Consider the following 14,534-nt stretch of genomic DNA (forward strand, 5'->3'; position numbering starts at 1 on the left):
CAGCAGGAAGTACAGATGGAGTTAATGGATGGAAGGCTGGTTTGCGTGGTGGACTGGCCTGTGTTCACGACTCTCTGTAGTTTCTTGCAGCCTTTCCTATTATAAATGTTCACGCTGCCTTTAATTTATTTTGACTTGTGAATTCTGAGAGGACAAATTGATAACTAATTCAAAAGATTGTTATACTTAATAAGGTTAATTTAATAGTACCCCCAAGCATAAATTTAAAATGACACAAAAATTAATATAATTTTAGAACATGATCTCTGATTTTATTCGTTGAGAGTAATGATTTTAAAAAACCACAAAATCTCCTTTGTAATTTTACTTCCAGCAAGTAAATCCTAAAGTAAAATCAAGCATTCAAATTGTCAAAAATGTTGCCAGCAAACTCTGACTGCTGACAACTTCTTCTGACACCTAGTCATGTTCTTCCTTCCAACTCTTGGTTAGGTTTCCAATATCTAATTGGATTTTTCTTTCCCTCAACCATAGTGCTGATTTCTCACAACTATCATAATGATCTCCTCCGTGTTTAACCTTTTATACCCTTTCCAAAGGACAAAGGGTTTATTTACAATATTGACAGACCACACCATCCCTTGAAGCTTCTTTTAAAAACACAATCTCCAACTTTGTTCTGCACTGTTTGTTTAAATTTGTCAAAAACACTATTCATCCTACATTCACTTTCTCCAGTAATTTCCAACCTGAAGCCCCTTGCAGTCAGACTTTTGTAAAAGAAATGTTTGTATGTTGCTGAAAATTAGGTCTCCTCTTACCTAAATTATTTAATACTCCATCAATATTTCTCATTAGTCTGAACTATCTCAATTATTTCTCCTTCTAGTATTTTTGTTTCCGTTTCCCAAAACAGCAGGTTTGTTTTAGAAAGACTGACATTTACACAAGAAGGTACTGTTTTCAATCAAGTTCAGTTTGTTGCTTGGCAACATAGTCAAGCTTGGTTTCTGTTTTCAATGCTTTTGCTTTGTTCTTACTACCATCAGTTGGGATGCTCTTTTGATTCTCTCATATTCCGACCAGCAGACAGACTAGACAAATCACTAGACTGAAACTAATCATATCAGGTAATCCTAGAATCAATAGAACAGAAATTGCCATAAGGACCGTGATATGCTTGTTGTGATGATTATGTCATTTTTGGTAAAATGATAACTCTTACTGCTGATGGCCACTTGATCAACATTATGCAGAACAGAAGTACTTGCTGCTATCTTGTTTTAGGCATATGAAATGTCTGCTGTTCATTGAAACAGTTTCGTCTCCAGGATATAAAATCTAACATGACTGTCACCAAATCCGTTACATTTTACAATAGCAACCTTTCAACTACAGAGCAACAAGCAGTTTCACTGAAATTGGCTAGGCAATGTTTGGAATATCATATGCAGTAGTGGTCTCCTTCCTACTAGAAGGATGTTGTGAAACTTGACAAAGTTCAGAAAAGATTTGTAAGGATGTTGCCAGGGTGGGAGGGCTTGAGCTACAGAGAGAAGCTGAATAGGCTAGAGCTATTTTCCCTGAAGCATTAGAGGCTGAGGAGTGACCTCAGAGAGGCTTATAAAATCATGAGGGGCATGGATAGGGTAAATGGACATGGTATTTTCCCTGGGGGTGGGGGAGTACAGAACTAGAGGGTATAAGTTTGGGTTGAGAGGGGAAAGATATAAAAGAGACGTAAGGGGCAGCTTTTTCACACAGAGGGGGGTGCATGTATGAAATGAGCTGCCAGAGGAAGTTAGAGTCATAGAGATGTACAGCATGGGAACAGACCCTTCAGTCCAACTCGTCAATGCTGACCAGATATCCTAACCTAATCTAGTCCCATTTGCTATCACTTGACCCATATCTCTCTCTACCCATCCAGATACCTTTTTAAATGCCTGTAGTTGTACCAGCCTCCATCACTTCCTCTGGCAGCTCATTCCATACAAGCACCATCCTCTATTGCCCCTTAGGTCACTTTTAAATTTTTCCCCCTCACCCTAAACCTATGCCTTCTAGTTCTAGACTCCCCCACTCCAGGGAAAAGACTTTGTCTATTTATCCTAGCCCCTCATGATTTTATAAACCTCTATGAGGTCATCCCTCAGCCGTTGACGCTCCAGGGAAAATAGCCCCAGCCTATTCAACCTCTCCCGATAGCTCAAATCCTCCAACCCTGGCAACGTCCGTTATAAATATTTTCTGAAGCCTTTCAAGTTTAACAACATCCTTCCAATAGGAGGAAGACCAGAATTACATACAATATTCCATACAATTACCTACAATATTCCAAAAATGGCCTAACCAATGTCCTGTACAGCTGCAACATGACCTCCCAACTCCAACACTCAATGCTCTGACCAATAAAGTTGTAGAGGCATCTGGATGGGAATATGAATAGGAAGGGTTGAGAGGGATATGGGCCAAGTTCTGGCAAGTAGGATTTGATTAGGTTAGGATATCTGGTGGGCATGGATGAGTTGGACCGAAACATCTGTTTCCGTGCTATACATCTTGATGATTCTATGACTCGATTTGATTAATTCAATCCATATTTGTAACCATTCAAATCCATTTTCAGTCAGGTATTCATTTAAGTTTTGTTTTCATGGAGTTAATATAGGCAGTTTAATTACTTTTGATGGTGTTCTCTTACAAATATTTACTATTCCATGAGAAAATAAAGATTTCTTTCAATGCTTGGTTTTGCTCAAAACCTGTTAATTTTGAACCCATGCCTTCCAGTACTCCAGTCACAGCTTAAACCAAATTACTTGCTTGTACTTTCATTATTCATCCTTGTCAGTATTTCCTTATCTTCAATAAAATCAGGCATAATTCTGTGAGCATTGCCATTCTTTTGAAATGAGGGCACTCAAAGTTTCACACAATGCTCCAAATGAGGCTTTACTAATAAACTATGCAGGGCTAAAATAATATGTTTCATTTTATAATCAAATACTTTCTAGTAGCCTCTCGCTGCTTGATTAGCCTCATTTATAACAACTTCATATTGATTGGTTAATTTCAGTTAATGCTTGATGATCACACCTAAAGCTGTTTTTACTTTAGTTTTCTGTCAATGGATACTGATTCATTCCATCCTCAGTGGCGGGTGGAAAATATTTAATATTTTATGTAACCCAATCTTGCAATTTTAACTTATTTTAGTGCATTGTTATTTAGTTGGGGTTTGTGGGTTTCTCCAGAGGCTGATAAATATTAAAGGAGCAGAATAAGTCATTCAACCTATTTAGCCTGCTCCACTCATTAAATACAATTAATGGCTGAACAAACATTTCAATCCCCTTTACTCAGACTATCCCCGTAATCTCTTATTGAATTGAATGATTTATTGTCACTTGTATTTAACAACTAAATACAGTGAAAAATGTAATATGTCACCATGCGACGGTGCCATTTTGAATTACAGAAGATATTAAGAGATAACTAAAACCTGACGTAATGTTCCTCCCCTCTTATGCTGTTGGGAGTGGAGGGAGGTGATCAAAACTATTCAATTTCTACTTTAAATACATTCATGGCCTATGGGTCAGAAAATTCCAAGATTTATTATCATTTGAGTTTTAAATAAAACTCCCCATTTTGGTCCAAAACAACTTTTCCTTAATTTATAATCATCGCCTCAAACCTCCCCTCACTCCAGTTCTAGACTCGGAATCAAGAGAAACACCTTAACCCGTATCTGCCCATCTCCACGTATTATGTCGGTACCAATGAGATAATTTCTCATTCTCCAAAAAGATAGGGAATACAGGCCCACTTTGCTCAAACTCTTTCCATGGAATAGTTGCACCATGAATCAGTTTTTCTGAACTTTTGTTGCACTCCGTCTGTGGCAATAATATCTTTGCTGAGATAAGGAAACTACAGTACTCCAGTTGTGGCCTAACCAAGTTCCTGTATAATTGAAGCAACACTTCACTAATCCTATGTTCAAATCCTCTTGCAATAAAGGCTAACAATTCTGTTAGCCTTCCTAATAGCTTACTAATCTTCATGTTAGCCTTCAGTGACTTTTTGACATCCAAGGTCTGTTGTACACATGTCAAATAGTCAGGGCAAGCAGAAACAAAGCAGAGAATGAGGTAGGGCTGATAATTAAACTGCATTTATTTCAATCCAAGTGGCCTAACAGGGAAGGCAGATGAACTTAGGGCATGGTTAGAAACCTGGGATGTCATAGCAATTACAGAGACATGACTCGGGTTGGTCAAGACTGGCAGCTTAGTGTTCCAGGATACAAATACTACAGGAAGATTAGAAAGGGTTTAGATTAGATTACTTTACAGTGTGAAAACAGGCCCTTCCGGCCCAACAAGTCCACACCGACCCGCCGAAGTGCAAACCACCCATACCCCTACATTTACCCCTTACCTAACACTACAGACAATTGAGCATGGCCAATTCACCTGACCTGCACACCTTTGACTGTGGGAGGAAACCGGAGCACCTGGAGGAAACCCACGCAGACACCGGGAGAATGTGCAAACTCCACACAGTCAGTCACCTGAGGTGGGAATTGAACCCAGGTCTCTGGCACTGTGAGGCAGCAGTGCTAACCACTGTGCCAACGTGCCACCCACAAAGAGAGAAGAGAGGTGCAAGAGAGGAGGGGGGGAAATGGTGTTTTTGATAAGGGATAGCATTATGGCTGTACTTGGGGAGGATAATCCTGGCAATATGTCCAGGCAAGTTATTTGAGTGGAACTAAGAAATAAGATAGGGATGATCACCTTATTAGAATTATGCTGTAGACACCCCCAGTAGTCAGTGGACACTTGAGAAACATATTTGGAAGGAGATTTCAATTATGTTTAAGAATAATAGGGTGGTAATGGTTGGGGATTTTAACTTTCCAACCATAGACTGGGACTGCCATAGTGTTAAGGATTTAGATGGAAAGGAATTTGTTCAGTGTGTACAAGTAAATTTTCTGATTCAGTACATGGATGCACCTACTAGAGAAGGTGCAAAACCTGACCTTCTCTTCAGAAGTAAGGCAGAGCAAGTGACTGAGGTGTCAGTGGGGGAGCACTTTGGGGCCAGCGACCATAATTCTACTAATTTTAAAATAATGATAGAAACAGACAGACAAGATCTAAAAGTTGAAGTTCTAAATTGGAGGAAGGCAAAAACTTTCAAAAGTTGATTGGGGGTTGATGTTTGCAGGTAAAGGGATGGCTGGAAAATGGGAAGCCTTCAGAAATAAGATAACAAGAGTCCTGTCAGGGTGAAGGCTGGTAGTTGTAGGAAACACTGGAAGACCAGAGAAATTGAGGTTTTGGTCAAGCAAAAGAAGGAAGTATACATCAGGTATAGACAGCAGAGATCGAGTGAACCCTTAAGAAAGGTATAAAGACAGTAGGAGTACACTTAAGCGGGAAATCAGGAGGGCAAAAAGGGGACATGGGATAGCTTTGGCAAATAAGGTTAAGGAGAATCCAAAGGGATTTTTAAATACATTAAGGACAAAAGTTAACTAAGGAGAAAGAGAACCCCTCAAAGATCAGCAAGGTAGCCTGTGAATGGAGCTGCAGGAGATGGGGTAGATACTAAATCAATATTTTGCATCAGTGTTTACTGTAGAGAAGGATATGGAAGATATAGAATGCAGGGAAATAGATGATGACATCTTGAAAAATGTCCATGTTACAGAGGAGCAAGTGCTGGATGTCTTCAAATGCATAAAGGTGGATAAAATCCTGGGACCTGATACGGTGTACTCTAGAACCTTTTGGGAAGCTCGGGGAGTGATTTCTGAGGTATTTGGATCATCAATAGTCACAGGTGAAGTGCTGGAAGACTGGAGGTTGGCTAATGTGGTGCCATGTTTAAGAAAGGTGATAAGGACAAGCCGGGGAACTATACACCAGTGAGCCTGACATCGGTGGTGGACAAGTTGTTGGAGGGAATTCTGTGGGAGAGGATTTACATGTATTTGGATAGGCAAGGGCTGAATAGGGGTAGTCAACATGGTTTTGTGAGTGGGACATCATGTCTCACTAACTTGGTTGAGTTTTTTGAAGAAGTAATGAAGAGGATTGATGAGGGCAGAGCGGTGGACGTGATCTATGTGGACTTCAGTAAGGCGTTTGACAAGGCTCCTCATGGTAGACTGGTTAGCAAGGTTAGATCACATGGATACAGGGAGAACTAGCCATTTGGATACAGAACTGGCTCAAAGGTAGAAGGCAGAGGGTAGTGGTGGAGGGTTTCTTTTCAGACTGGAGGCCTATGACCAGTGGTATGCCTCAAGGATCGGTGCTGGATCTACAGCTATTCATCATTTATATCAATGATTTGGATGTAAACATAGGAGGTAGAGTTGGTAAGTTTGCAGATGACACCAAAATTGGAGCTGTAGTGGACGGTGGACAGAAGGTTACTTTGGAGTTCAATGGCATCTTATTCAGATGGGCCAATGGTCTGAGGAGTGGCAGATGGAGTTTAATTAAAATAGATATGAGGTGCTGCATTTTGGAAAGGCACATCAGGGCAGGACTTATATATTTAATGGTAAGGTCATGGGGACTGTTGCTGAACAAAGAGACCTTTGAATGCAGGTTCATAGTTCCTTGAAATTGAAGTCACAGATGGATAGGATAGTAATAATAAAGTATGCTTTCCTTTATTGGTCAGAGCATTGAGCATTGGAGTTGTGAAGTCATGTTGAGGCTGTACAGGACATTGGTCAGGCCACTTTTGGAATGTAGGCAGAAGTTCCAAAAATCACTTTTTGAATATTGTGTGCAATTCTGCTCTCCCTGCTATAGGAAAGATGTTGTGAAACTTGAAAGGGTTCAGAAAATATTTACAAGGATATTGCCAGGGCTGGTGGGTTTGAGCTATAGAGAGAGCTGAATAGACTGGGGCTGTTTTCCCTGGATCATAAGAGGCTGAGGAGTGATCTTGTAGATGTTTATACAATCATGAGGGGCATGGATAAGGTTTCTTCCCTAGGGTGGGGGACTCCAGAACTAGAAGGCATAGGTTTAGGGTGAGATGGAAAAGATTTAAAAGGGACCTAAGGGGCAACATTTTCACTAAGAGGGTGCTGCATGTTTGGAATGAACTGGCAGAAGAAGTTGTGGCACAATTCCAACATTTAAAAGGCAACTTGATCAGTATATGAACGGGAAGAGTTCAGAGGGATATGGGCCAAGTTACTGGTCAGTGGGACTAGCTTAGGTTAGGATATCTGGTTGGCATGGATGAGTTGGACCAAAGAGTCTGTTTCCATTCTGTACATCTCTATGACTCTATCTACACTTTCTACCTTCTCACAATTTAAGAAATACTCTGCATACCTGTTTTTTCCCTATTCATCTGCCATGTTCATAAAGCATGTCAATATCTTCCTGAAAATGGTTTACATCATCTTCACAACACACAATGCCAGTTAGTTTTGGCATCATCTTCAAATTCAGAAACATTTTATTTGTTCCTCATATCCAAGTCATTGAGTTGTACAACATGATACAGACCCTTCGGTCCAACCAGTCCATGCCGAACATAATCTCAAACTAAACTAATACCACCTGTCTGCTCCTGGCCCATATTCCTCCAAACGTTTCATAGTCACATACTTATCCAAGTGTCTTTTAAACGTTGTAAATGTGTCCACATTCGTCACTTCCTCAGGAAGTTGATCCCACATGTGAACCACCTCTGTGTAAAAAAAAATTGCCCCTCGTCTTTTTTAAATCTCTTTCCTCTAACCTTAAAAATGCACCCTCTAATCTTGAAATCCCCCATCCTAGCAAAAGGCACCTACTATTAGCCCTATCTCTACCCCTCATGGCATTATAAACCTCTTTTAGGTCACCTATCCACCTCCAATACTCCAGTGAAAAGGTCCCAGGCTATCAGGCCTTTCTTTATAACTCAAAACTTCCATATCTGGCAGCATCCTGGTAAATCCCATCTGAACCCCCTCCACCTGCTTAATATCCTTCCTGTCATTATTATTTATTGTGAAAAGCTGCAATCTAAGTGTCGGTCATTGCTTTACCCCGTTAGTCACGGCCTGCCAATGTGAGAATAGCCTTTTTTTCCCCATTTTCTGTTCTCTGTCTGTGAGCCAATCATTGTTCCATTCCAGTACATTATGTTCAACTCTATGCTTTCATTTTGCTAACCAACATTATTAAAAGCCACCTGAAAACTTAAATCTATTACATTCATCAAATCCCCTTTATCAATTTTGTGAGGAATTTCCTCAAAGAACTCCAATTTCTTCACAAATCCAGTTCATAAACTGTCTCGCCAAATCAAACCATTTTCCTTAATGACCATTGATCACAGATTTCATGGTACGTCCTTGCATTTTTCCTACCAATGTAATGCTGCCTTCGTCTGTAATTCCTTGTTTATTCCTGAATAATTTGTGAATAATAGGGTAATACTTGCAAGCTTCAAATCTGCAGGATCATTCCAGAATCCGTGGAACTTTGGAAGATGATTATCAATGCATTGATTACCTTGAAAGCTACCTTTTTAAATGTTCTGGTCTTTGGGATTTATTAACTTTTAGCACCATCAATTCCTCCTGTACAACCTTCTTATTAATTGCTCTCAATTTCTCATTCTCCCTGTTTAAAGAATTTTCAAGGATCAGGCTCGCAGGAAAGTAGTCTGACACAGAACAGGAGAAAAGAACTAAGAGACGAGTTTGCTAGAATATGAGTATTTTATTCCCCGCAGCGTCGCCTCAACCAGGTCTCGTACTTACAACGGGTCCGGTTTATACTCACTCTACGTGTTACCGGAACTGGGAGCCGTCAGTTCTCGTAGAGCGGTTGCCAACAACCCACGCTCGGCGGTTAAACGTAACCCGGAGCAGACTCTACCGAACTGGGGACTTTCCCAGCTTATATACTCTTTCGAGATCTAAACATTCATGCGAACAACAGGGCAAGACTAAGCAACACCTTCCATTCCGGTAACATATTCATGCGAACAACAGGGCAAGACTAAGCAACACCTTCCATTCCGGTAACATATTCATAATAAGATTCACACATGTATTGGGACATAATTTTAACCCTTTCACCACATTCCACTGATTGGCCCAATACATGTGTTACATCATGCCCATATATATTTTTTCCAACAAGCGTCTACGTACACGCCAAATATACAAGCAAGTCAGGATATTACAGCATGTTAAGATCACCAGGACTCCTACCAGGATCGGTAAGGGTGGGAATAGGAACTTCCCCGCAGTGGAGGACATACCACTCAATATATCCCACCAATGATGAGCTGACTCTACTTCCACTACATGGGCAGCGTGTACTACCTCCTGTCCATGTATAAAGGTAGACACTGTAACCTTGGTGACATTGGTTTGATGCTTTCGTAATATCTGCTTAAGCTCCTCGGATCGGTCCAATGCTTGCTTAAACCGATCCAGGGAAATGTTCCAAGGATTCATCAGCACTTTCCACTGCACCTTGGTAAAGTGGTGAGCACTGCTATAATTGGTTAACAGATAGGTCTGATTCTGCCATTGCCACTGATAGACATTTGAGAGGCATCCCGAGAACGGTACTGTGGGAAGCGTAGGATGTGGGTTATTGGTAGCCACACAGAGCGTGTGTGGCCCAATCTGCCACATCATGTCCCTTGGAGTTTCAACAGTCCATTCGCACAGGGCCGTTCCCTTAGTCAAGCAAGGGTCCCGATATCTGTCCATCAGTAGGCAAGTTTTTCCCTGATCAGTCTGTTCACAAGCGGACAGATCATAGGTAATATTGGTATCTGGGCTAAACCACTGCCCCCTTGTCTTCAGAAAATAATATCCAGAAGATGTAATCACTGGTAATACATAATATCGACAGACCGTAACAGTGTGGGTTACATTCATGGTAACAAAGTATCCTCTACACATAGTTGCGTTACACCATGTTCTTTCTGGATGGGTTATCATCCACAATTTCTCAGATACATTCCATATTCCCCTCCACGCTTGTACATTGGGGGATGTTACCATACGCAAAAATCGTTCTTTCTGTATTTGTGCGTGCAACATTTGAATATGACAGGCAGTCCAATTTAACTGAGCTGTAATGTTCTCAAACAGTTCCTGGGTGGCACCCCAGACATCTAGTTCCCATTGCAGGGATTGTATCAATATATTAGCTGTTTCTCCTTGAGTCATCATTACGGATGGCATCCATCTTCCAATAGTGTGTAGTCCTTGTGAAGTAGCCTGTCCTGTGTTGGATAATTTAGTACGGGTTACCTCAGAGTCAATAGCATTTGAGATACCCATGACAGTTCCTGCACCTCCCAGTAGAGTGTCATCCCATGCACGCCGCCTCCTCTTATGTTGGCATTCTGGGATAGCCGGCAGCCGCACCTGCCAGTGAACATCAGTGTGCAGTACTGCCTGGGCCATCTGCTGACAAGTTGACATAATGGGAGCCAACTGTGTGCGGTGCGCGTCAGAGACGTTAGGGCGCACCAAGATCAGCCATAACATTCGAGTCCGGTTTTGAATAACTGTTCCATTGCTGATCCAGATGTCCTCATCTCCAGTCGTGATGTTCCATCGTGTCCCGTTTGAGTTTTCACATTCACGAGCGGTTATATTCCAATGACACATATTCACCGTTGCATTCAACATCAATGTACAGTTAGGGGTTATCAAAGTTACATTTCTCCCCTTATAACATCGTACACAAGTATACATTTGACAATCACTCGTGAGATCTAAAATTGTACACCATTGATTTGCCACGCACTTAAAATCATCTTGCTGTCGTTCCTCACTACTAATTTCCCAACCTACATTTTGTTTCGATAAGGGTACCAACGACTGAGCTGGCACACTCCTCCAGACTGATTCCCCAGGATACATAATGGTGACCAGACTGTCTTTTCCTTGGGCTATGATCTCTGCCGGTTTGGGGGGACCAGTTGTCTGGCGTACCCATACCTTGGCACCCTTAGTGTCAGTAGACCCAAATCCCCCCGTCCCACGCTCAGTAACCTTAACGGGAGCTCCCGTCTCTTCCACCGTTGTAAGGTTACATGGTTTAATAACTAATTGTGCTATTCTGTCTCCCTTCTGTATCACATAAGGTTCAGATGTGATGTTGACCAGGACTACTCCCAATTCTCCTTGGTAGTCCGCGTCAATTACTCCTGCCATTACATCAATCCCCTTTAGTGACAATCCCGATCGCGGGAGGATATGCCCATAGGTTCCAGGGGGACAAATCAATCCTAATCCGGTCTTAATCACCGTAGGTTTTTGTTGGACCAAAGTCTGTGTAGTTAACGCTCGTAAGTCCAGTCCAGCCGAAGCCGGTGTGGCCCTTACGGGAATATTAGCTTCCTTAGCAAATTTCCACATTTTAATAGGCTGTGCCTTTGGGGTATCACACACCCGTATCATCCGATTCAAGGGCGTCACCCCGTTTCCCAATGGGCGGTTATTAATTTGCTTTACTACCTGAATCAATTGTTTCTTCCAACCTGTTAAATTATTACATCCTCCTGCCTTTCGCAGGGAGGATTTTAGAAGCCCGTTCATTCGTTCAATAAGTCCCGCAGCTTGCGGATGGTAGGGCACGTGATAAATCCACTCCACATGGTTATCATGACACCACTGCTTCACCATCCCTACTGTGAAATGGGAGCCATTGTCACTCTGGACCTGTATGGGCAATCCATAAAATTGTTCGATCAAATCTAAACACCGTAAGGTAGCCTGTTGGTTGTTATGTCGACAGGGATGGGCTACCAAAACCCCAGACATAGTGTCCACAGCTGTACATATATGGTTACATCCTTGTGAGGAAGGTAATGGACCCACAAAGTCCATTTGCCAGCTCTGTCCCGGTCCCTCTCCTCGGTGTATATGTCCCATCATATGTTGGGGCACTCCCTGCCGTTGATGCTGACACTGCTCGCATTGATTTACTGCAGTCTTGACATCATCTACCATAAGATCTATTCCCCGATCTCGAGCCCATTGCAAGGTTCCTTGCACTCCCCAGTGCCCAGCCTTAAGGTGTGCCCATCTAGCTAGGTCCACTGAGGTGCCCCTTTGCACATTCATGGTTCGGACGATACCATCCACATATCGATTATGTAGAACTTCCACATCATTTCGAGATGTATGGGCATCTACGTGGTTGATGTATATAACCAGGTGTTGAGCTTTTTCCCATATATCTTCCCATAATTGTTTACCCCATACCTCCCTATTCTGAATCATCCACTGATTGGCCTGCCAAGTTGGCATCCATTGGGTCATGCCATTAACCACTGACCAGGAGTCAGAAAACAAATAAACTCCCATGACCCCCGCTTGCATGACCACCATATGTACTGCTTTTAATTCTGCCCACTGACTACTTTTCCCCTCGTCTAGTTCTTCTAGGGTTATACCTTGTTTCGGATTAAAAGCGGCAGCTTTCCATCTACGTTGTCCTGCCTTCCATTGGGCTGACCCATCTACAAACCAAGCCGTGGTTTGTTCATCCAGGGTCAGTTCATCATACCGTTTGCCCATCTTGACGGGTGATTCTTTATACTCAATCACCTCAAACCGCTTTTCCCCTTCCTCAGGGGCCTCCGCCACTTGCTCATGCAGGACTGACACTCCCTTTTGTCCAGTCCGCACTCTTTCTGACACGTACCATTTCCATTTGATAATGCTGCTCTCTTGGGCGGTTCCTATCCTGTGGGTAGTGGGGTCACTGAGTACCCACGGGAGGATAGGAATAGCTGTTCTCATGATCACTTCATGTCCAATAGTTAGAGCTTCAGTTTCCACCAAGCTCCAGTAACATGATAACAATTGTTTCTCAAAGGGGGTGTATCGTTCCCCTGCCGGGGGCAATTTCCGGGACCAAAATCCCAATGGCTTACGAGTTCTCCCTTGTTTTTGCCATAAACTCCAATTGGCATAATCCCCTTGGGCTGAGACCTGCAATTCCACAGGTCCTGACTGTATCTTTCCCAAAGATACAGCTTGCTGTATGGCTTGTTTGGCCATCTTAAACGCAGTTTGATGGGCCTCCGTCCATTCAAATGCTGCCTTTTTCCTCGTAACTTGATACAAAGGTTTTAAAATTTGTCCTAAATGGGGAATATGCTGTCTCCAGAATCCGAATAACCCAATAAATTGCTGCACGTCCTTCTGGGTGTGAGGGACGGCAAAGACCTGAATCTTATTTTTAGCTTTCGCAGTGATTTCTCTTTCCCCCTTGTTCCACACAATCCCTAAGAATTTTACCGTTTGGGAGGGACCTTGGATTTTGGCCGGGTTGATCTCCCATCCATATCCCCGCATATGCTGAACCAGTCGGTCCAGCAGTTCCTGAACCTGTTTTTGGCTTGTTCCTTGTATCATTATGTCATCAATATAGTGTGAAATCATCACCTCATCAGTGGTGAAGTCTTCTGTCAGCTCAGAAAATTCCGCAGGAGGCTGAGCCCGCGGTAATTCATGCATAATTGCCTCCCCCTGTTCATTCCGTATGGGATTCCCTTCCCCATCTAACATTACTTCCCGCTGCACCGGGAGGTGTCTCTGGACTTGTTTTCTCCTAACTACTGGTTTAGCCTGGAGTACGGGTGGGTCATCTTCATACTGATCATCTGAATCTCCCCAAATATTTCCGTCCCAATGATCGATATCCCACCGATCCCCGTTATTTAACTGGGCTACAAACGCCCGTACTTGTACTGGGTCCGGGGTTCGAGGGACCTTCCTTTTCTCTTTCCGTTTCTTAGCAGACAGATACATAATAGTTCGTCCTGCTAGTTCAGTTAATGCTGTCAATTCAGCCTTTAACTTCATAATTTCCTGCCTCAACATAGAGGCATCTCCCGAACTGAGTCCCTGCTCATGTTTCAGGAGGGCTAATTCTGCTTCAGCTTTTTGGCGCTTGTCTGACTGTTGTCTACAAGCCGCCGCACATGCCCACATCCTCCGCTGTACCCCAGGCAAGGGGTTCTTCGGCAGGACTGAGATCTTCTCAAGGGTGGACAGCAGCGACCCTGGGGTTCCTACGCCCTCGGCCTCCCAGTTCTCCGGTCGCCCCCCACCATTTCTCAAACAAACTGCCACGTCATGCCACGGTCCATGCCATCCCGGGACGGTCGGGACCTCCACAGTTTGTTCTTCTGGTTTCTTAGCCTTTTTCCCAAACATTGTTCTGTATCAAAATCTTTCCTCAATTGCGATTGATCCTGCCGACTACGCCAAAAATGTTTAAAGAATTTTCAAGGATCAGGCTCGCAGGAAAGTAGTCTGACACAGAACAGGAGAAAAGAACTAAGAGACGAGTTTGCTAGAATATGAGTATTTTATTCCCCGCAGCGTCGCCTCAACCAGGTCTCGTACTTACAACGGGTCTGGTTTATACTCACTCTACGTGTTACCGGAACTGGGAGCCGTCAGTTCTCGTAGAGCGGTTGCCAACAACCCACGCTCGGCGGTTAAACGTAACCCGGAGCAGACTCTACCGAACTGGGGACTT

The 14,534-nt window shown here is 42.9% G+C and overlaps 2 protein-coding genes across 4 annotated transcripts in view; one reads left to right on the forward strand and one right to left on the reverse strand.

Annotated features, from left to right (window-relative positions):
* card11 (caspase recruitment domain family, member 11) overlaps nt 1–14,534 on the forward strand; it is a 278,081-nt gene that overhangs the window by 103,598 nt on the left and 159,949 nt on the right. The window lies entirely within an intron of this gene.
* On the reverse strand, nt 8,729–14,237 carry LOC148146582 (uncharacterized). Its single transcript, XM_087997715.1, has one exon. It carries the CDS (start codon nt 14,204–14,206, stop codon nt 9,116–9,118), a length of 5,091 nt encoding a protein of 1,696 aa, XP_087853841.1. The 5' UTR covers nt 14,207–14,237; the 3' UTR covers nt 8,729–9,115.

The sequence above is a fragment of the Chiloscyllium plagiosum genome, unplaced genomic scaffold (genome assembly GCF_037043375.1).
Source record: "Chiloscyllium plagiosum isolate Xiang-an unplaced genomic scaffold, Cpla_swu_hap1 HiC_scaffold_20, whole genome shotgun sequence".
Lineage (NCBI taxonomy): Eukaryota > Metazoa > Chordata > Chondrichthyes > Orectolobiformes > Hemiscylliidae > Chiloscyllium > Chiloscyllium plagiosum.